At 35.7% G+C, this 21,483-nt stretch overlaps 1 protein-coding gene and 2 pseudogenes across 2 annotated transcripts; all 3 read left to right on the top strand.

Moving 5' to 3' along the window:
- The first annotated feature begins 1,963 nt into the window (after nt 1-1,963).
- LOC143601241 (uncharacterized) lies at nt 1,964-5,441 on the top strand (annotated as a pseudogene). Its single transcript, XR_013147619.1, has 3 exons — nt 1,964-2,312; nt 4,217-5,060; nt 5,184-5,441. The product of XR_013147619.1 is annotated as an uncharacterized LOC143601241 (transcript).
- A 1,827-nt stretch (nt 5,442-7,268) lies between these two features.
- LOC143601238 (putative GEM-like protein 8) lies at nt 7,269-8,185 on the top strand. The gene is made up of 3 exons (XM_077078700.1): nt 7,269-7,456; nt 7,550-7,824; nt 7,917-8,185. The coding sequence occupies exons 1-3, from the start codon at nt 7,300-7,302 to the stop codon at nt 8,100-8,102; spliced, it is 618 nt and encodes a 205-aa protein (XP_076934815.1). The 5' UTR covers nt 7,269-7,299; the 3' UTR covers nt 8,103-8,185.
- A 5,170-nt stretch (nt 8,186-13,355) lies between these two features.
- LOC143601240 (GEM-like protein 6 pseudogene) lies at nt 13,356-14,106 on the top strand (annotated as a pseudogene).
- The last annotated feature ends 7,377 nt before the right edge of the window (nt 14,107-21,483 follow it).

Below are 21,483 nucleotides of genomic sequence, written 5' to 3'. Positions count from 1 at the left end.
AATATTTAGTGCATGTTGCTAAAAATATTTCGGTGGTTAGAATTGAATCTCCTGGATTTGAAATTCCCTTCAGATCTTATGGTTTGGGTGTTTGGCTTGATGATTCGACGTTAAGTTTGGCCAAGAAAGAGATGACGGGAGCTATTCAGTTTGTAGCGTGGTGAGCTATTTGAATCTTGAAAATGACACAGTTTTCAAAAAGTGACGTCTAAAGACATGATTGTTATTTGATAAAGTTGTTTATTTTTTGTTTTATTGGTACTCGAGTATCTAAAGTGTTTAATTTCTTATTGCGGAAACACCTTCCCGAGGCAAAGATCAGGAACTGCTTTTGCAAATTGCAACATCTCATTTTTAGTGTTTATTTTTTATTACAAAATTCTGCATGTCATCGTGTGCAAGGGAAGCTTTATAATGTGACAACTTCAGGTAGAAAATTGCAAAAACTCTTTGTGTTATTTCCCATACATACCAATATGCTTATTATATTTAGGTTTGTTTAGATACTTTAAAATAATATATTTCTTTGTTAAAAACGGATACAACTGGTTCTCATGAGTAATCAGTCAATCATATACTTTATGGTATGGAACCGAACTAAAACCAATTTTACAACTTGAAACTGATATTATCAATACCCGTTTTACACATAACCCATTACTTTAGTGCGTTACTAATTTCAAAGCATATGTTTCAAACTATTACTTCATATATATTTTAGAGTTAAGTACACAAATAGTTAGTTCATGTGGTTTATCAGAAATAAAGGGGACGAATATTTAAGATCGAGAGATGTTTTTTTTCTTCTTTTTCTATATTTTGTTCATTATTTTAAAAGTTAATAATTACATAAATGGGCTCATGTAATTTGATTATATTGTGCGTTTGGCCCACTAAATGATAACGATTGTACGGTTGTACCTTATATTTTATATAAAGTATAAAATTCTCATTTTCTTTAAATTTAATTATAAACTAGAAAAATGTTAAAATATATTTGAAATTAATTTTTTTAACAACTAATGAACAGATAATTGCTTAGCTACTTTATACGGAATGATCGAATGAGAAAAGGTGCTGTCAGTTGGCCCAATCCAGTTGTACAGAGCCCTTAAGCGTCTAAAAGTTATCTCCAGTTACGGAAAAACCCACCTCTCGAAGGCCCACTGGTGGAAAAACCCGGACGCCCTCAAAGATTGAACCGGAGATCACAAAGGTTCTGGTCTTTTTCATTTAGCCACCCATGCCTAGGGCTGACAATTTAGACACGATACACGAATGATACAAACCTACACCACTTTAACAGGTATTAGGTATAGCCTTAATAGGTTTCGTGTACTAAACAGGTAGACACGAATCGACTTGTTAATTTTCATGTCTAAACAGGTAAAATACTCGTTTACCTGTTAAGTACAAGTTAGTACATGATTACGTTTTTTATAAATAAAAATATATAATAACATAATATATTATATACCCTAAATAGTTAATCCTATATTTTTATACCAAACAATTGAACGCGACGCATATCATTCCAATCCAACGCGCACAAACGCTTCTCCGATTCTCTCTCTCCTATCTCGGGTAGTTCAATAATTTCCCTCCATATCTCCGGTAGTCGTAATCCTTTAATTCTCCAGCAGTTCGGCCTCCTTACACTTATATCAGCGCCAACAGCATTAACATGTTTATGTCTTATCGTGTATATCTGCTATACGATAAGATAAACTTGACACAATATATACCTTATCCAACTTGTATAATACGGAAGTTAAGAAAGACCTGTCACCTATACTATACTGTTGGCAACATTACAAAAGTACATCACACGTGGTATCCTTATTCCTCAATCGTTGTCAGTGTCTATCGGCGCATGATCCCATTCTTTATGTCCTGTCCTGTCCTGTACCTCTTCATTCACCTCAAACAACTTATTCACAATAATAATAATAATATTATTATTATGGAACCAGAACAACAACTAGACGAAGAAATCTGCATCAACGACCGACTACGAGACGACGAGTTGCTATCAGTGTTGGTTAAACTCGACACCGACAAAGACAAGGACGTGTTCGGTCTTGTGTGCAAGAGATGGTTGTTTATTCAGAGTACAGAGCGGAGGAAGCTTTGTGCTCGTGCGGGTCCGCATATGCTTCGTAAAATGGCTGGCCGGTTTCCTCGAATCATCGATCTTGATCTCTCGCAGCCGGCGTCTCGTTCGTTTTATCCAGGTGTTACTGATTCGGATCTAGGTGTTGTAGCTACCGAATTTACGGCTTTGCGGGTACTCAAACTAGAGAATTGCAAAGGTATATATTATTAGTTTCTATATATAAGGCTTTGATTATGTCTTAGGCCTTGTTTGGCAACTAGTCTGAAAAAGTTGCCTGGTAATTTAGCTAGCAATTAGTATCGGAAAAAAGTTTGCAAGGCCAATTTTTTATACTATTTCTAGGGCACTTGAAATACGAAAAAACATCTATTTATGTTTAATTGAGTCAAAATATCGGGAAGAAATTCATATGGGGCCAATTTTTTATACTCATATTGGGCACTCGAAATCTAAAAAAATGTCTGTTTATGTTTGAGTTAAAATATCTTCGAGTGAAAAAATGTCTATTTATGTTTAATTGAGTTAAAATATGTGAAAAAAAATTCATATAAGGCCAATTTTTTATACTCGTATTAGGCACTCGAAATCTAAAAAAATGTCTGTTTATGTTTGAGTTAAAATATATTCGAGTGAAAAAATGTCTATTTATGTTTAATTGAGTTAAAATATGTGAAAAAAAATTCATATAGGGCCAATTTTTTATACTTGTCTTGGTCACTCGAAATCTGAAAAATGTCTGTTTGTTTAATTGATTCAAAATATCTAGAAAAAATTCATATAAGGCTAATTTTTTATACTCGTCTTGGTTACTTGAAATCTAAAAGAAAGTCTGTTTGTTTAATTGATTCAAAATATTTGGAAAAAATTCATATAAGGCCAATTTTTTATACTCGTCTTGGGCACTCGAAATCTGAAAAAATGTCTGTTTATGTTTAATTTATGAAAAAATTCGTATAAGGCCAATTTTTTTTACTCATTCTAGGCACTCGAAATCAGAAAAAATGTCTGTTTATGTTTAATTGTTTCGAAATATATGGAAAAAGTTCGTATAAGGTCAATTTTTTATACTCGTTCTAGGCATTCGAAATCTGAATAAATGTTTGTTTTTGTTTAATTGAGTCAAAATATCTGGAAAAAATTCATACAAGGCCAATTTTATATTCGTCTTGGCACTCGAAATCTCAGAGATGGCCTACCTACATCTACTGGTTGCATCTACGGGTTGCAAGGTAATTCTTTTATGGCTCTGTCTCACTCGAGAGGAATAACAAAGTACAAGTCTACAAGATCAGTATATATACTATATAGAGATACATTAGTGCACAAGACAAGATGCATGAGCCTAAATAAAAGGTTTAGAACTGGCCAAAAACTTTACTATTTATTTCCATTAAACGTGCCAACTTGTCTTCATTAAACCGAGCCCACTCAAGACTCAACTAACCCGACAGCCCGAAGATCCTTTGGGTTTGTGGAGGCAAGGGTCTCAGGTTTGGGGCCTGGAGACATGTTTTATTGGGTTTAATGAAGATTGAAGACATAAGAGATTTTTGGACCGACTCGATATCTTTTATTATGTTCCGTTTATGTTTTCTTGTCTCTAAGCTAGAAACGCTAATCTATCTGTTCGAAGATGTATACCAAAATAATATTAGTAAGGCAACTTGTCCTATGGGGTATGGGCAGGTGATAAGATTTCCGGCGAGTTTGTTTCTAGTTGCTACTTGCTAGAATAGTTTAATTTATTTCCTATTACTAAAAATAGGTATGTACACGCAAAGTTAAAATCCGGTTTCTGACACTATATTTATTTATTGTCTCCTTGTACATGTAATTACTCATCACGAGTGTTGAGATCATAAAGTATTAATAAATTCATGGTTGCGGCCGTGGACGTAGGCCAGCTTAAACCGAACCACATAAATCCTTACGTCTCAGCGTCTCGCATTCGTTTAACTTAGCCGAGATCCTAACACTACGAATTATAACTTACGGCCTTAGAAAACACTGCTACTTGGCAAAATGGCTATTGCTAGTTGTGGATTTATAAAACAGTTGTTATTAGTTTATTGACAAGTTATAACAATCATGCTTTTGTAGGTGTTACCGATGCTGGAATGTCCGCCGTTGGGTCCGGTCTTTCTTTTCTACAGTCATTAGATGTTTCATACTGTCGGAAGTTAACCGATAAGGGACTATCGGCTGTCATAGAGGGCTGCCATGACCTAAAGATCTTACTTCTTGCAGGTTGCCACCTCGTTACCGATAAACTTCTAGAATCTCTCTCCAAAAACTGCCATAAGTTAGAAGAACTCTGTTTGCATGGTTGCAGCAACATCACGGACACTGGGCTGACTGCTTTAGTGAACGGTTGTAAACGCATAAAGCATCTAGACGTAAATAGGTGTCCAAACGTTGGCGATCTAGGAATCTCCACCGTTGCAGAAGCCTACTCAACTTCTTTAAAGACATTAAAGTTGCTAGACTGTTAGGAGACAAGTCCATATTCACAGTGGCTAACTTTGGTAAAAATCTTGAGACGTTAATTATCGCAGGGTGTCGGGATCTATCTAGCAACTCGATAAGATCACTGGCTGCTTCTACTCGGAACCTTAAGATATTAAAAATGGATTTTTGTTTAAATGTTTCGGACATTTCGTTGAACCCCATACTTTCTAAATGCACTTGTTTAGAGGTTCTTGATATTGGGTGCTGTGAGGAGGTGACGGATGCTGCGTTTCAGGGATTAGGGAACGTGAACAAGGGAATCGGGTTGGGTTTGAAGGTTTTGAAAATTACTAATTGTCCGAAGATTACTGTGTTGGGAATAAGCATGGTTTCAAAGGCGTGTCGGTCTTTAGAACAACTTGATGTGCGGTCTTGCCCTCGTGTTACGAAAGCTGGTTGTGATGAAGCTGGATTGAAGTTTCCTGAATCTTGTAAGGTGAATACATGTGGTTTCTTTGAGATATGTTTTGTGTGGTAATTTCTGCATAGTATAGTGTTTATGATTATTTATAATTTGTTGTTTAAACTTCTTTCTGTTAATTTTTTTTTTTGGTTTCAGATTCGGATTCAAGATCAAAACGACAACAGGTGCGTTATTTCTTAGATTTTTTTTTTAAAGTTTCGTGCTTGTAAATAATTATTTTGGTGGCGCGGATGGAACATCATAACTATGGTTGTAATTCTTTGCTCTTTCAAGAGAATGTAATATTTGTTTTGTTCTGTTTCTTATTCTAACTTTCATCAACAGCAGGTTAGCGGCTTTCTTCATGTACCGACATTAGATTTTCCTAATGTGTGGGAAATTGTACGGGTTGGATAACAGGTCAAAATAGATTGGTATTGGTGGTTATTTTGTGGGCAATTTCGGTCTGTTTTTTTCAATCATTTAAATAACCAGTTTTATACTCATCCGGTGGTCGAGTAGTTTAATGTATGTAATAAGTTATCGTTTCTTGATAATAAAAGTGAGCTACACGAATACCACCAGACCAGAAACAAAACGAAAATGTAATTGTTGAAATAATAAAACTGAAACTTAAACCAAAACCAAAATGTACACTAGAAACTTAAGGCTCGGGTTTCTCGGACTTTAGTTAGCATGGTGGTAATGGGCTTTAACAAGGAAATGGTGGGGCTACCTCCAAGACACCAATTACACTTTTTTCTTTTTTTCTTTTATTCAATGTCTAGTTAAACCACCACGTGTGAGTTAACGGGTAGGTTAGTTAAAACTTCATTGATTACGTGACAATGACGTGACATTTAAGTACCTTTATCACAACAACCAGCCTTATTGAAGCTGGTAACCTTGGAAAGCATAACTCTTTGCTTGTTGTCCTCTTACTTACTCAATTGTGGAGGTCTCTCGGGTGTCTGATCCAATCAGTCTCGTGATGAAGAAAATTCCGATCTTCCTCGCTTACTAAAAATGATAACTTTGAACTCTTGGCCTGTTTACTAAAAATGATTACCTTGACACATTTACATTTACTAGAGAGTAAAGATGGTAATCTTGACAAATCCACAAAAACAGTAATTTTATCCCTGTACAATGACCCGGTTATAATTTGATTCTGTTAACTGAAAATGATAATCTTGACTCGTTTATTATGGTATTTTTTACCTTTTTATTTAAAATGGCAATTTGAATGTACAGTTACCTCTTGAAAATGTAAAATGATCTACTCATTTGCATAATTTACACAAATATCAGTATTGGTTCTTATGTGGTCCAACAATACACCTTTTTTCAGACCATTAAACATTGATATTGTTTTTATCCTCTCCTTTTCTTTTGTTATATTGGTCAGAAAAAGGATTTATAACATCATGCATGACATGTGGTGTAACTGTGCTCATGACAAGGCATACACATGGTATGTTTTGTGTGCTACAAAGTAGAAGAAAACCTCAAAAGAATCCATATAAACATTCTATAAGTGCATTCCCGATTCCCGGTCGATTCTCCATCTTCATCTCTATAATTATACTAAAAGCACCATCTTTTTTTCTCTCATTTTCAATTAAATAATATTTTTTTTTATACTTTTATCATTACCTTTTCTTTCTTCTTCACTCACAATCACTTTAAAAAACATTAAAAAATTATAAAGGTGAACAGTGTGTTTCTTCAAATTTAACCATGAAAAGTAACATTTTCTCTCTCCTCCTCTCACAACCACTTTTAACCATCTCTAAAAAATGAAGAACTCTCTCACATAATTTGAAGAACCCACCGGAAATGCTCTAAGTCTATAACCATGAACTTTTAACCTCTCACAACCACTTTTAACCATCTCTAAAAATGAAGAACTCTCTCACATAATTTGAAGAACCCACCGGAATGCTCTAAGTCTATAACCATGAACTTGAACTAGGACTATAGCTAAATAGGATAACAAACCTAAGTTTCTAGTTTCTACAACTTTAGTACTTTACATGTCAGTCTGATTAAGCAAAGTCAAAAGGGGTGCATATATTCAATTCAATCAAGCTTTTCAACTTCTCACATGCAAACCACCTGTAACAAGTATTACACACAGATGACTCATCCAACTTTAAGTTGGTAGTTTATGTATCTTTTATCACCTTATAAATATATCATGATCCAGAAGACATAATCCAGCAACTTCAGCATCAAGCACAACAACATCGCAATAATCCGAGGTCAAAATATGGATAACAGACTCTCGACCAGCACTACGACCGCCACGATTGTATCAAGGGGACTAATGGTGTCTAAATCTTGTCAAACTCTTTCCACTCTTTCATCTTCCAAAATCAATGGCATGGAAAGAAAAGATAATCTTTCATTCTCCATTCAAAATCGTGGTAAATATTCAGTCTGAATACAGTAACTAATAAGATAACTGTTCTATTTGATCACTCTTTCAATTTAACGGTTTCTTTTACTTTGAACTGTAGGGAGATTAGGACCCAAACTACTAGAAATTGTAAGACAGAAGTTGAGATACGGCGCTAAAATCCTACCACTCGGCCGGGAAAGAAGAATCTTGGGTAAAACTTTCAGTACCGGAGACTCTGAGAAGTTGTTGCATGCGACCCGATGTTCCATATACACTACAGCTGGACCAATCGCAGGCGTCCTCTTCATCACTTCCGAAAGGGTTGGATTTTGTAGTGATAGGTCTGTCAAGACATATTCTGCGGCAGGCGAGGTGTTAAAGTTCCAATATAAGGTAAATTAATATAATGTAATGTATTTACTATTAACATATCTGCTTAAATTATTTTTTGGAATAGTATTTTGATTGCATAACTGTTTGTGTAGGTGTCGATTCCGTTAGGAAAGATTAAAGGAGTAATAGAGAGCGTGAACACGAAAAGGCCAACAAACAAGTATGTTGAGCTTGTGACGGTGGATGATTTCAGCTTCTGGTTTTTGGGATTTCCGAATTATAAGAAAACCTTAAGATTTCTCCTTCAGAGAGCCGGTCACAACTGCTTAAGCAGTTGATATAGAACATTAGATGTCAACTCTATATTGTAAATGTAAATTTATACAACAATTTGTTGTATGGTTAAACATCATCAGGCATCCTTGTACTTTAAGTAATATTTTTTCTATATTTGATCTATTCATCTGGTACAACAGGATGAGCTAGTTATGACTTATAAAATTACATGTCATGATACATACATGATGTACATTAGGTGCTACATATTTACGGAGCCTAAAGTAACCAAAAAAAAAGTTGTTCTAAGTAAAACTTGGATACTTAAACCAACTTGTCAATTTTGGTTCCTCGGTTTTGAATATGTCCGGCAAAATCAACAAAACTATGAACTATGGTGCTACATAAAGCAACGAAGATACGCCTGTCAGATAAATCAAATATGTATTTAGTTCATATTCAACCGAATCAAATCTAAATTGAAAACGACCATGTACACATTGGTTTAGATTAGTTCAACTTTTAGTTTCATTAACGTGGAGGTGACTTGTATCACATGTGGTGCCGTGGTGGTGCTATAGTAGGAATTAAGTGCCTAAGACTGCTTATTTAAACAACTTATGTTTATACTATTAAGTTCCAATGATCCCCCAGCTCAGTCGCAAGACCTCCTGTTTGATCTCTACTGGGGGTGGTTTTCTGGCCTGTTTGTTGCAACCCTTTGGGAAAGACACCTGGTCTCGAACCCGGGTTCCCCCAATTGATCTACGCCTTCCACAATGCAAAAAAAATGTTTATGCTATAGTACATAATTTTAAAACCAATTTATTTCAACTAAAGAGTGACATTTTAATTAATTTTGAATGCACTAGGAATAACTAGAAGAGCTTGCAAAGAATTTTGATATATATGTCAGAATCCCAAAAGGAAAAACAGGAGGTTGAATTATCAACAGAAGAGCTTTCAAAGAATTTTGAAGAAAAAGATTTAAGTCCCAGATCGATAATCAAACACCAAGTAAACGAATAACTCTCGTTTATACTAATCAGAAAATATAACTCAAAAAACTGATTACAACTCTCAAACCCTAACTCGCTTTGACTCTTGATGAACCCTAACTTGGTTACATCAACTTCTCTTATTCTAATGTCTAACCATAACTCGGCTTATATAGACTAACCAAACTTGCTAATCAAGACATTACCAAATATAAAAACCCTGACAATTCTTGGGTTGGGCTTTACAATTGGGCCAAACAACAATTGTGCCAACAATCACCCCCTCAATTGTTGTATCCGACTCATCCAACTCACCCCCTAATTTCCTACTCGAAATTGACGGATCTTCAACTTCACGCTTGTCATCATTCTCTTGATTCTCCCAAGGCTTTTCTTGATTTCTTGCAATGTTCTTTGGGCTCCACTTAGCTTGAAGTAACACTTGCTTCGTTTGATCATTAGACGCCTTCCCTTGGGCTCGAATCACTTTCTTGACCACGTGTTTAGTTTCTTGAACACTTTTCTTTGGACTTTGAATTTTGAAACTTGGATCTTTGATTGGAATCTGACTCGTAACCGGCTTGTCTTCTTTCAGTCCAATACTTTGAAGATCCCAACTTGCAAAATTCTTCATTCCAATGATAGCTAATTTACCGGGACTTGCTATCTTGAGGCTAATCTTGTATAATCGGTCCTTGGTCCTTGTCACCTTCATCAAAAGCTTACATGTATCATCTTTAATGGTTAGCAAATCATGTTTCATGTAAATCTCGCATCCACCTTCCGTTGCTTGACCAAGACTTATGATATTGCACTGTAGGCTCGGGATGCAGTAAACATTGGTAGGGGTGTTCAAGAAATCCGAAAAAACCAAAACCCGAACCAAAACCGAAACCCGAATAATCTGATCCGAATTCTTATTCGGATTCGGATATGGATTTCAAAAAAATTCCGGATAGTTCCGGTTATTTGGATATCCGAATAATCCGAATATATAACATGTTGTTAGTGTATATAGCCAAGTCCATTAACATTTACAATAACTTTATAACCATAACTTCATTATTCGTTCAATCAACCTAACACACCATAGACAAAAATGTCATAAGACTCCGTCGTTATATTCTCTAACACTACTTAACTTCCTTGTTCTTGTAGTGTTTTATTTTTATTTTTCAGTTTTGTATGTTTATTTAATAAAACTTAAGTTTGTATATTTGTTATACGGATTATTCGGATAATTTCGGATTATCCGAATCCGATCTGAATCCATCCGAATTCAATTCAGATCGGATAGGAATGTCCCTAATTCGGATTGGATTGGATTTCGGATAGGGTTCCAAAATTTTCAAATCCGAACAATCCGAACCGAATAAACTGAATAACCCGTTATCCTATCCGATGAACACCCCTAGACATCGGTCAACAGGCGCTGCTCCCCCGTTTTCTCTTCAATTAAAACTGACCCTTTTCCCCGAATATCAATGCAAGATTCATCTCCAAACTTCACCTTTTATCATAAACCAAGATGGATCAAAATTATCAACTTTGTTCAAATTAGATTCTTCATTTTTCTTCATACGTTCCGGGCACATAGTCGCAAAGTGACCAAACTCATCACAACAGTAACATTGAGCCTGTGATCTATCCTTTCTTCCCCTTTGACGATCATTGGTTCTTCTTTGTCCCTTATGACTTGACCCACGATCTTGACCACCTCGGTTTTCACAACCATCTTGGTCCTCATCGTCTCGGTTTTGACCTCCAGTTTCACAGCCTCTTCCACGCCCTTGTGAACTCGGCCAACCCTTACCTCGGCTACCGGACTGATCATATGACTTGCCTTTATAACTACCTTCCGATCGATTGAAAAGTAACTGGCCTTGCGAATTTGAAGCGCGCTCTCTCCCTCGTAAACGTTCCTCAAACGCCTTAAGTCTTCCAATAGCATCTTCAAACATCAAACTATCGAGATCAACACTTTGCTCGATTGAGGTACGAGTTGAAAGTACTTATCTGGAACCGCATCCAGTAACTTCTTCACCAAGACATCTTGCTCGAATATGTGACCTAGACTCGTTGCCTTTGAAACCATACTTGTTATTTTTCTTGCAAACTCGTCAACAGTCTCGTTTTCCGCCATCTTGAGTTTTCAAATTCACTTTTCAGAGTTAGCAGTCGAGCCTTTTGAACTCGCTCGGCCCCAACATACCGTGCCTTCAAAGCCGTCCATATATCTCGGGCATTCTTGTATTGAGAAATCTGAAAAAGAATATCACCATCCACCACTTGAAACAAAAACGATCTTGCCATTTTATTCTTCTTTGCATCAATAACCATACCCTCTTCCGGTTGAACAACATCCCATAGGTCTTGATCATCCACTATCGCTTCCACCACGATCGCCCATGTGATGTAATTAGTTCCCTTCAGCTTTGGAACCTGCAACGATATCCCCCCACTCGCTTTGGGTTGGATTACCGGTCTTTCTTCGTCTCCTGACATTGACGTCGAACCCCTTTTGCTCCACTTCGTTGGAACAAATACAAACCAATAAATTCTAAACAACTTTTCAGAACCAAACCAACTTGCTCGTATCAAACCTTGGTTAAAACCTAACTCGTTTAACCCAATAAATACGAACTTTGAATTAAACCCGTTTGTTTAACCAAAACTTGTTACACCAATCAAGAGAAAATAAAAATCAAACCGCCTTGTTTTATCCTTGGTTTATTTTTTTTTTCTTTGAACTATTCTTCTTCAGTGGCAAAAAAAGAACATAAAAAATTCAAAGCCTCCTTGATTTGCTTTACCACACAACCAATCAAATAAACTCCTCTTCTCTGTTTAATTCCGATCGTACACCAAAGCAAGTACACCAAAAAGAAAACCAAACCTATTATGAGTTTTTTTTCTTTTCGTAACCCTTACAACTAATCGAACTAACCTCGTTCTCCACGTTCACCGCACAAGACGTCAATTCGAAAACCCAACTTGTTCCGATATGCCGATTGATAGCTCCTCCTCAAGCCACGGCACGCCACCAACTGATAATTGATTTCTTGAACTTGGCTCTGATACCAATTCAAGTCCCAGATCGATAATCAAACACCAAGTAACCGAATAACTCTCGTTTATACTAATCAGGAAATATAACTTAAAAAACTGATTACAACTCTCAAACCCGAACTCGGTTTGACTCTTGATGAACCCTAACTTGGTTACATCAACTTCTCTTATTCTAATGTCTAACCATAACTCGGCTTAAATAGACTAACCAAACTTGCTAATCAAAATATTACCAAATATAAAAACCCTAACAATTCTTGGGTTGGGCTTTACAATTGGGCCAAACAACAATTGTGCCAACAAAGATGCTCATGCTTGAAGAAGACTAGAAGACAATACTAAAACATATGTAGAACAACTTCCTTAAAGACATTTAAGTTGCTAACTATTTTAGAACTATTGATCCGTCGTTATTGCAGGGTGTTTAGCGTTTATGCGGCAGTGGCTGCTTCTACTAAAAGCCTTAAGTTCTTAGCAATGGATTACTATTTAAATGTTTCAGACATTCATTGAATTCCATATATATATATATATAGCCACTTAGGTTGGATGGAAGTACTAACATTTTCAGTTCTCTATATTGCACAATCCATGGGTCCAAGAAAGAATGTTTTTAATAGGAAACTGAGGACATATTACATGAAATCAGCTGTATTAATTAGTTCTTATTATTGTGGGCCAATGGTACTCTTTTTTTCAGACTATTAGAATTTGATATTGTTTTTTTCCCCTTTCTTTTGTAATGTGGGACATAAAAAGACTATGCAAATCATCAATACACATGGTATGGTTTGTGTGCTACAAAGGAGAAAAAAAAACTCAAAAAGATCCCATGTAAAACTATAACCATTAACTAGGACTCCAGTATAAAAACCTAAATGCATGTCTACAACTTTACATGTCACTCTGATTAAGCAAAATAAGATACCAATATTCTAAGCTGAGCTTACAAGTCAAAAGGGGTCTCACATGCTAACCACTTGCGGCAAACATGACACATAGGTGACTCATCCAACTGCAAGTTGGTAGTTTAGGCATCTTTATCACCTTATAAATACCATGATCCAGAAGACTTAATCCAGCAACTCAGCATTAACTATTAAGCACAACCAGATTTGACGAACCGAGGTCAAAATATGGATAACAGACTCTCAATCAGCGCCATGGCCTACCGGATTATATCAAGGGGACAACTTTCGTCTAAATCTCGTCAAACACTTTACAGTCTTCCATCTTCTTCCATGATCAATGGCATTGAAACAAAAGATAGTCTTGCAGTCTCCAATCAAAACCATGGTAAGTGTTTCACTTGGATACAGTAACGATTAAACGATTCTATTTCACTCTTTCAATTTAACATTTTGTTTAACTTTTAACTACAGTTAGCTTAATGCCCAAACTGTTGAAATTTTGAGACACAAGTTGAGTTATGGTGCCAAAATCTTACCACTCGGCCGTGAAGGAAGAATCTTCAGTAAGAATTTCAGTATCCGGGACACTGAGAAGTTGTTGCATGCGACCCGATGTTCCATATACACTACAGCTGGACCAATCGCTGGCGTCCTCTTCATCACTACCGAAAAGGTTGGATTTTGTAGTGATAGGTCTATCAAGACAGATTCTGCAGCAGGAGAGTTGTTCAATGTCCAATGTAAGGTAAATTGATGGGCTTTGATGTATTTGCATATATGCTTAATTATATCATTTTTTTCAAAGTGGTGTCTTGACTGTATAACTGTTCGTATAGGTGTCGATTCCGTTAGGAAAGATTGAAGGAGTAGAAGAGAGAGTGAACATGAAGAGGCCTTCAAACAAGTATGTAGAGGTTGTGACAGTGGATGATTTCAGCTTCTGGTTTTCGGGATTTCCAAATTATAAGAAAACTTTAAGGGGGTGTTTGGTAGAGAGAGTTGTGGGTGGAGAATTGAATTTCTCTTGTTTGGGAGAATTGAGAGGAGAATTGGGTAGAGAATTTCAATTCTCTGGGAATTGGGTTTAGTGTAAAATTGGAGAATTGGATTTCTCTCCATTTGGAAGAGAAATGGATTTCTCTACTCCCTTCTTCATCCCTTCCTCCCGCCGGCCATCACAGATTCGCCGCCGCCACTTCCGGCCAACTCAGGAAACCCACTTCTGCGATGAGGATGATGATGATGCCGACCGGCGATGAGCCGCCACTTCTGCGTTCGCGTCCGTTCATAACCCACGTCCCTAAATCGGAACCCTAAATCACGATTAGGGTGTTGCGAGGATGATGATGATGCCGACCGGCGATTAGAGCCACCACTTCCGGCCACTTCCGACCTGCGATGAGCCACCGGTGATTAGGGTCTCTGCTCCCGTTTCTCCGCCATTTCTCCACCCATTTCTCTATTGTACCAAATAAAGGAAATGATTTTCAAATCTCCACCCATTTCCATTTCTCACCAATTCCATTTCTCTCCCATTTCCATTTCCATTTCTTTTCATTTTTTTTCTCTGTACCAAACACCCCCTAAGATTTATTCTTCAGAGAGTCGGTCACAACCGCTTAAGCAATTAATGTAGAGAATTAGTTCTCAGTTCTGTATTGTAAATTAATATTGTACAACAATATGTTGTATATGAATTCAAACTTGATCGACAATCCGTTGTTGTAGACCATTGAACATTAAACATCAACATGACATGCGCATCATTAGTCATCCTCTTACCGAAGCAAATCTTTTAATTGAGTAGAACAAATATGTATAGCAGGAACTGATAATATGAAAAACACTTAGATCTTACTTCTTGGATTATGTGGAAATCACCATGTGCCACTTGTACGCAGTATAACATATGATGGTGTACATTATGCGCTACGTAGGAAGTAAAAAAAATTGAGAAAAATCTCATTTAATTTCCTATATGCAAATTAACTAGGAACGCTTTCAAGATAAGAAAGCTATCTAATTTACACACTATTACGCGTGGACCAATTAGTCTGCTACATTAGTGATATGATCTAATATATGGTTACTGGTTTGATAACCTGATAAACATAAAGAACAATCATCAATCATCATAACTTCATAAGAACAGATATAGATATATATATATATATATATATTATAATATATATATATATATATATATATATATATATATATATATATATATATATATATATATATATATATTATTGGCTCAGACGGATCAAACAATCATATCAAATGAACTTATCAAATAAACGAACACGAGATATTGGGGTGACAACCCTCGACTCTTTTTATATAATCACGAACTTAACAAACGAACATAACTTCACGAACTTACAAGGAGAAGAGACTTCTCTTGACCAGTGGCGGACCCAGGATTTTTTGCCAATGGGGTCCCATATTTTCGGTGTTCAAATTTTTCGAGTCGGTCGTTGTTCAGGTCGGGTCGAGGCGAAGAACATAATAAAAAACAATATCATAATAAAACTTTCTTTTCAATCATCACTACCTGAACGGGTCAAAATGGGTCGGGTTGACACATAAACACTTTGTTTTCCCTTTCTTAAACATTTTTGAGATAGAACCTAGATCCACCCTTTCATAAGCATGTGTTGAAAACCATTAACTTAAACTAGTGAAAAATAAAACTGATATTTTAAAGTGTTTGAATGTTTCTAAAGAAAACCATGCATAAAGTTGAAAACAATGATATGTATTTTAGAGGTGTTTGAATGTTTCCAAAGTTATCATTGCAACATTAGCAATCAAATGATTGATTAACACTAAAAATTAACACAAAAAATCAAAAACTGAGCCTTGTAAGACTTGAACCCATGACCTTTCAAAGATAAAACAAGGGACTTTCCACCAGACCACATCAACATTAATAGTATGGGTTCTAAGTATTAAATCTTATGGGGTCCTCAAAAAATTTAATATACCGCTTCTAATAAATTTTTAAAAAACATTGGTGTCCCGGGACCCCGATCCACACTATGTGGGTCCGCCCCTGCTCTTGACTCTCTCAAATAAAACTAATAATCTAGACCCTATTTATATACCTACTAAACTTGCTCTCCAAGCCAAACTTAACTTGGGAAACAAGACAAACTTATTCTAGAATAATCCATATTAAAATAAACTTACAAAACAAACCCTCAACTTTATTAATAATTCAAGATTATTTTTCATTCACCCCCTTAATCTTGAATTGTTCCTCTTCTCGCTTTTATTCCTTCTTTTCAACTGACCATAACATACTTGCTTCACCAATTCCTCAAACTTAGCATTTGTTCCTTTCGTACTTAACTTTGAAGCAACATTGCTACTTTTTTTTCTCAACTCGATTCTTCTCATCAATTCGTTCTTGACCAATACTTTCACGAACTCTAAACAAATCATTTGGAATCGTTCCAAACTGAATATCTTTCGTAATCGGTTTCACATCATAACTTTCTTTCTTTTCAACTTCAAAGTTATTAGGATTACAACATACCTGAAGCTTGATGTTATACGTCCTATCCTATTCAGATTTCTCTGAACCTACATCAACAATCTCTTTTTCTGATCATATAGCCTTAATATCCCATTGGCTATTTCAATCTTACATCCTTCTTCATCCAACTTACCCAAGCTAAGAAGATTGGTCTTCAACTTAGGCATATAGAAAACATCACAAAACGTTTTCTTTTCACCAGTCTTACTTACCACAGTCACATTACCTCTACCTTTTATTTCAATCTCGGACCCATCACCAAACTTCACTTGACCCGAAACTCGTTCATCTAAGGTAGTAAAAAACTCTTTCTTTCCGTGACATATGATGACTTGCACCATTGTCTAAGTACCACGTTCCTTCATTCTTTTCATCCTTTTCGAACACACCAGGGATAACCCTTTCTTCATTCAAACTTACTTTCTTTATTGAGCAAACTGTCATGAACAAAGAAGGATCAACATCATCATCTTTCTTTGTCAAATTCACTTCTTCTTTCCCTTTACCCTCTTTACATTCATTCGAGTAGTGCCCAATCTTATCACAGTTGTAGCATGTTACGTACTTCCTTCTATCTTGCCATTCTCCCGGGTTTTTTTTCCGGTATTCAACCCGTTCATCATTCTCACGTTCATCATTCCATATTGGATTCCCTCTTTCTCGTCCATTATATCTTCCACGGCCTCTACCACGTCCTCGGTAGTTTTCAACTTTCTTTTCGGTTTGGGTGAACATGAGCTGACTTTGGGATGAACTTCCATTCACATTCTTGAACTTGTTTCTTTCTTCATATGCCTTTAACGTCCAACCACATCTTCAAACGCCATTGTTTCGATGTCTGCGAGTAGCTCCATCGAAGAAACAACAGGTAAATATTTATCTGGCATAGAGTTCAAGAATTTTCTTACCAAAACCTCTTCTTCAAGTACCGCTCCCAAGCTCTTGTACTTTGACTGTATTCCACCCAACTTCGCTGCATAATCATTAATACTTTCTGTCTCCCCCATCTTCAATCCATCTAACTCGGCTCTTAGCATTTGAACACGAGCTTTCTGAGTTCTTTCGCACCAAGATAACGAACTCTTAACGCTTCCCAAACATCTTTTGGTTCTGAATACTTGGCCATCTGAAGCATCACGTCTTCAGGTAGGGTTTGGAAGATAACACCAAAGACCATAAACTTCTTTCTTTCTTCAATTCCTGCACCCTTTTCCTTATCAATCGCATCATGCAAACCATTCGCACCCAAGATAATTTTCACCATAACTGACCATGACACATAGTTAGCCGAAGTTAACTTCGTTGCTTGCAAAACAAAACCACCTATTGATTCTTTCATTGTTCCTAAGTTCCTTGGATTTCCTTCTTTATCACCGTCCATAACTAGGCGATCAAACTGCTCTTCGGTTTCTTCTAATCAGAACTAACAATATGTATTTAATGGACTTCAACAATTTTTTAGTTAATCGATGAAGATTTAATATTATGTTTTGACCTTAGATCACAAAAACACTCGTGGTGATAGACAATATAAATTGCAATATAATAACGAGTTTTTTACCAAGTATGTGTAGATACAAAAAGTATTTACCTTTTTGGTGTACTTTGAAAAATATTTACCTATTTGGGTACCTTTTGTTATTTTATTATTTTCTAATAAAGAAACTAATTTTATTATCTTTAACAAGGAAACAAATATCATTCTTCCGTAACACACAAACGATTCATACTCCCCTATACCAAAGTGTTGCCGATTTCATCAGGCGATTCATCAGCGATTCGATTTTGACGGGAACGGGCGGTTTTAGACGACGACGGTTAGAGGGAACCATTCGAGCGACGGCTTGGATTCAGGCACCTTGGTTTGGGTTCGATTGGAGTTCGATTTGAAAGGCGGCTCGGTTTCTTGTGGACGACGGGCGCATCTCAAATTTATTGTAAAACTCTTATTTCCTAATTAATGAATTTTTTGTTGAATTTTAGTTTTACTTTTTTAGATTTATAGCTTTTATTTTTCAGATTTTTTTATTTTTTGTATAATTTTATTAAAATTTTGCAAAATTTTGATGCTGGAATTTTGTAGTATTTATGCAAATGTTTTTGTGAAAAATTTAAGCAGTAAACGAGAAAAATAAAGTAAAGCATATTTGATTTGATGAATTTTGTGTTTTCTAATTTTGTATTTATAAGTATAATTTAGTTTAAAATAAAGAGAATAAAGAAAAGTGCCCAAATAGGTAACTATTTTTTAAAATACACTAAAAAGGTAAATAATTTTTGTATCTATACCTATTTGGTAAAAAACTCATATAATAACTGCTAAATTAATTGTCATGCACCAAGAAACAATTAATTGTTATTAATTCTTGTTCACCGTAATAAACCAAGGTGAAGAAAACAATTAATTTATCTGCCTGCTCTTCAAATCAACAAAGTAAAACAAGCGAACTCTTTTATCTTAACTACCGAACTCCAATCGAACAATGAACCTGGTGCGCAATGAGCCAAAGCTCTGATACCAATTGTTGGCCCAGACGGATCAAACAATCATATCAAACGAACTTATCAAACAAACGAACACGAGATATTGGGGTGACAACCCTCGACTCTTTTCATATAATCACGAACTTAACAAACGAACATAACTTCACGAACTTACAAGGAGAAGAGACTTCTCTTGACTCTATCAAATAAAACTAATAATCTAGACCCTATTTATATACTTACTAAACTTGCTCTCCAAGCCAAACTTAACTTGGGAAACAAAACAAACTTATTCTAGAATAATCCATATTAAAATAAACTTACAAAACAAACCCTCAACTTTATTAATAATTCAAGATTATTCTTCATATATATATATATATACTTGCAACAATAATAATGTTTGGAGATATATACACAAGAATATATCATGTTAACAAAACTGGTAATATAAGTACTAGGAATCAGGATATATATACAAATACTTGGGGAAAAGAAATATCTACAAAGAAGCAATTGAAAATATTAGTCGGAGTCGGAGTTGGAGTTGGTTCAAAGTATGGTATTTTTAATTAAGGTTTTATAATTTTAATGGATGGCATAATGAGGTAATAGAAACCGAAAACCGGATGCCATAAACTTTTAAATATTTCAGGGCCGCTGTTACATTTAAAATTATACTAAAATTCTAAGGTCACTCTTTTCCTAAACAAGTTGGTTCTTTACATCTTAGAAAAATCTAAATTTTAATAGAGCACGCCAAACACTAAAATTTACTTTTAGTATGCTTGGTTATATATAGAATTCGGTTTCTTACTAAACAGAGTTTATATATTTTGAGGAAATATAGTCGGGTACACGTGAATCCGATGAAGAAACATAAAAGTCTGTCACCACTTACATTTCTGTTTGCTTTTTTGCCTATGCCATCTGCATGTGACATGTTTCCATGTCGATTACAATATTATGCTAACTTCATACAACTTCAGCCCATTACCAGCTGATGGATATATATCGATGAAAGGAATAGTCAGCATGACAATGAAAATTAAATATACAAACCGGCCTTATCTTACTGAAGGAACAATATCATGACTGCAAAATCCATGGGTCCAAGAATGCATGTTTTTAATACAAAATTTAGGAGATTTTTACATGATATTAGTATTAATTCTTATTGTGGTCCAACACTTTTTAGACCATCAAAATTTTTATATTGTTTTTTATCCTCTCTTTTTCCTTAGGGGACCAAAGGGTATATGCAGAATCATCATGCATGGCATATGCTATTTTGGTGCTACACTCATGTCATGCATGGCATACATGGTATACTTTGTCTGCTAAAAGAAGAAAAAACCTCAAAATTAAGGATCCCATGTATACAATCTATAACCATGAATAAGATACTACATATCAGTCTGATAAACAAAATAAAGTACCAATATTCTAAATTGAGCTACTGAGTCAAAAGGGGTTATTGGTGAATATATTTAATTCAATCAGGCTAGCTTTTTAAGATCTCACATGCTAACCAGCAACAAGCATTGACACATAGATGACTCGTCCAACTACAAGTTGGTAGTTTTTGACATCTTTATCACCTTATAAATAGCATGATCCAGATGACATTAACCAATAACTTCAACATTAAGCACAACATGATCACAACGATCGAAGATCAAAATATGGATACCAGACTCTCGAGCAGGGCGATGGCTTTCCCTAATGTATCAAGGGGGCTACTTGTAGGTCCTCTAGATGGATCTCAAGACTTGACTCGGATCAATCCGTGTTGTTGGTTAGCGGAAATCACCAACGACACTCGGATCTTAGTTTGTTTATGTAAAAGAGAGAAAAAGGAGAAATGGAGAGAGAGAGAGAGAGAAAAACTTTATTTTCTTGGAGTTGTGTGTTGTGAAAGAGTTCTTGTGGGGAAATGGGTTAAGTGGCCTTTATATAGGGTCCCCATTTCTCCAAAGTTTACACAATAAACTTACAAAATAAACGTACCGTGTACGTACTACACCGACTAAAGCAAACTAAAACGACGTATACAATCCTAAAAACAATATATAATATTGGCCCTACAATCTCCCTCTTGGATTGAGTATGTCGAGGAACCTTCGTCAAGTTCTTTCCTTCGTCTTTATTTCTTGAAACTAGTACTTGTCTTGATCCAGGGTCTTGAACGAGATTGGATCTTGAACAAATCTTTATTTTCCAATCTTGTAGACTTGAACTTCAATCTTATTTTCTAAGAATGATCGGAAACAGCAAATTTTAGAAACATCAGATGCGGGAGGCTCGACATCTAATTTTCTTTTGTTGACTTTCTTGTGCCGATTGGTTTCTTTCTTTGTCTTCAAATAAAGTCAGTTCATTTTTAGTTTTAACCACCAACTTTCACGTTCTCGTTTTCTTAAAGCGCTTCAGCATC

Source organism: Bidens hawaiensis, unplaced genomic scaffold (genome assembly GCF_021521415.1).
Source record: "Bidens hawaiensis isolate Kalapana, Puna unplaced genomic scaffold, B.hawaiensis_p1.1 tig00055953_1, whole genome shotgun sequence".
NCBI lineage: Eukaryota > Viridiplantae > Streptophyta > Magnoliopsida > Asterales > Asteraceae > Bidens > Bidens hawaiensis.
The sequence above is the reverse complement of the archived record's forward strand: the minus strand, read 5'-3'. Positions and strand labels throughout refer to the sequence as shown.

Bases quoted from the DNA above. Each gene is read 5' to 3' on its own strand.
- LOC143601238 (XM_077078700.1), top strand. From the start codon at position 7,300: ATGGATAACAGACTCTCGACCAGCACTACGACCGCCACGATTGTATCA. The intron at 7,457-7,549 runs GTAAATATTCAG...TTTGAACTGTAG, and splicing joins ATTCTCCATTCAAAATCGTG to GGAGATTAGGACCCAAACTA. The intron at 7,825-7,916 runs GTAAATTAATAT...CTGTTTGTGTAG, and splicing joins TGTTAAAGTTCCAATATAAG to GTGTCGATTCCGTTAGGAAA.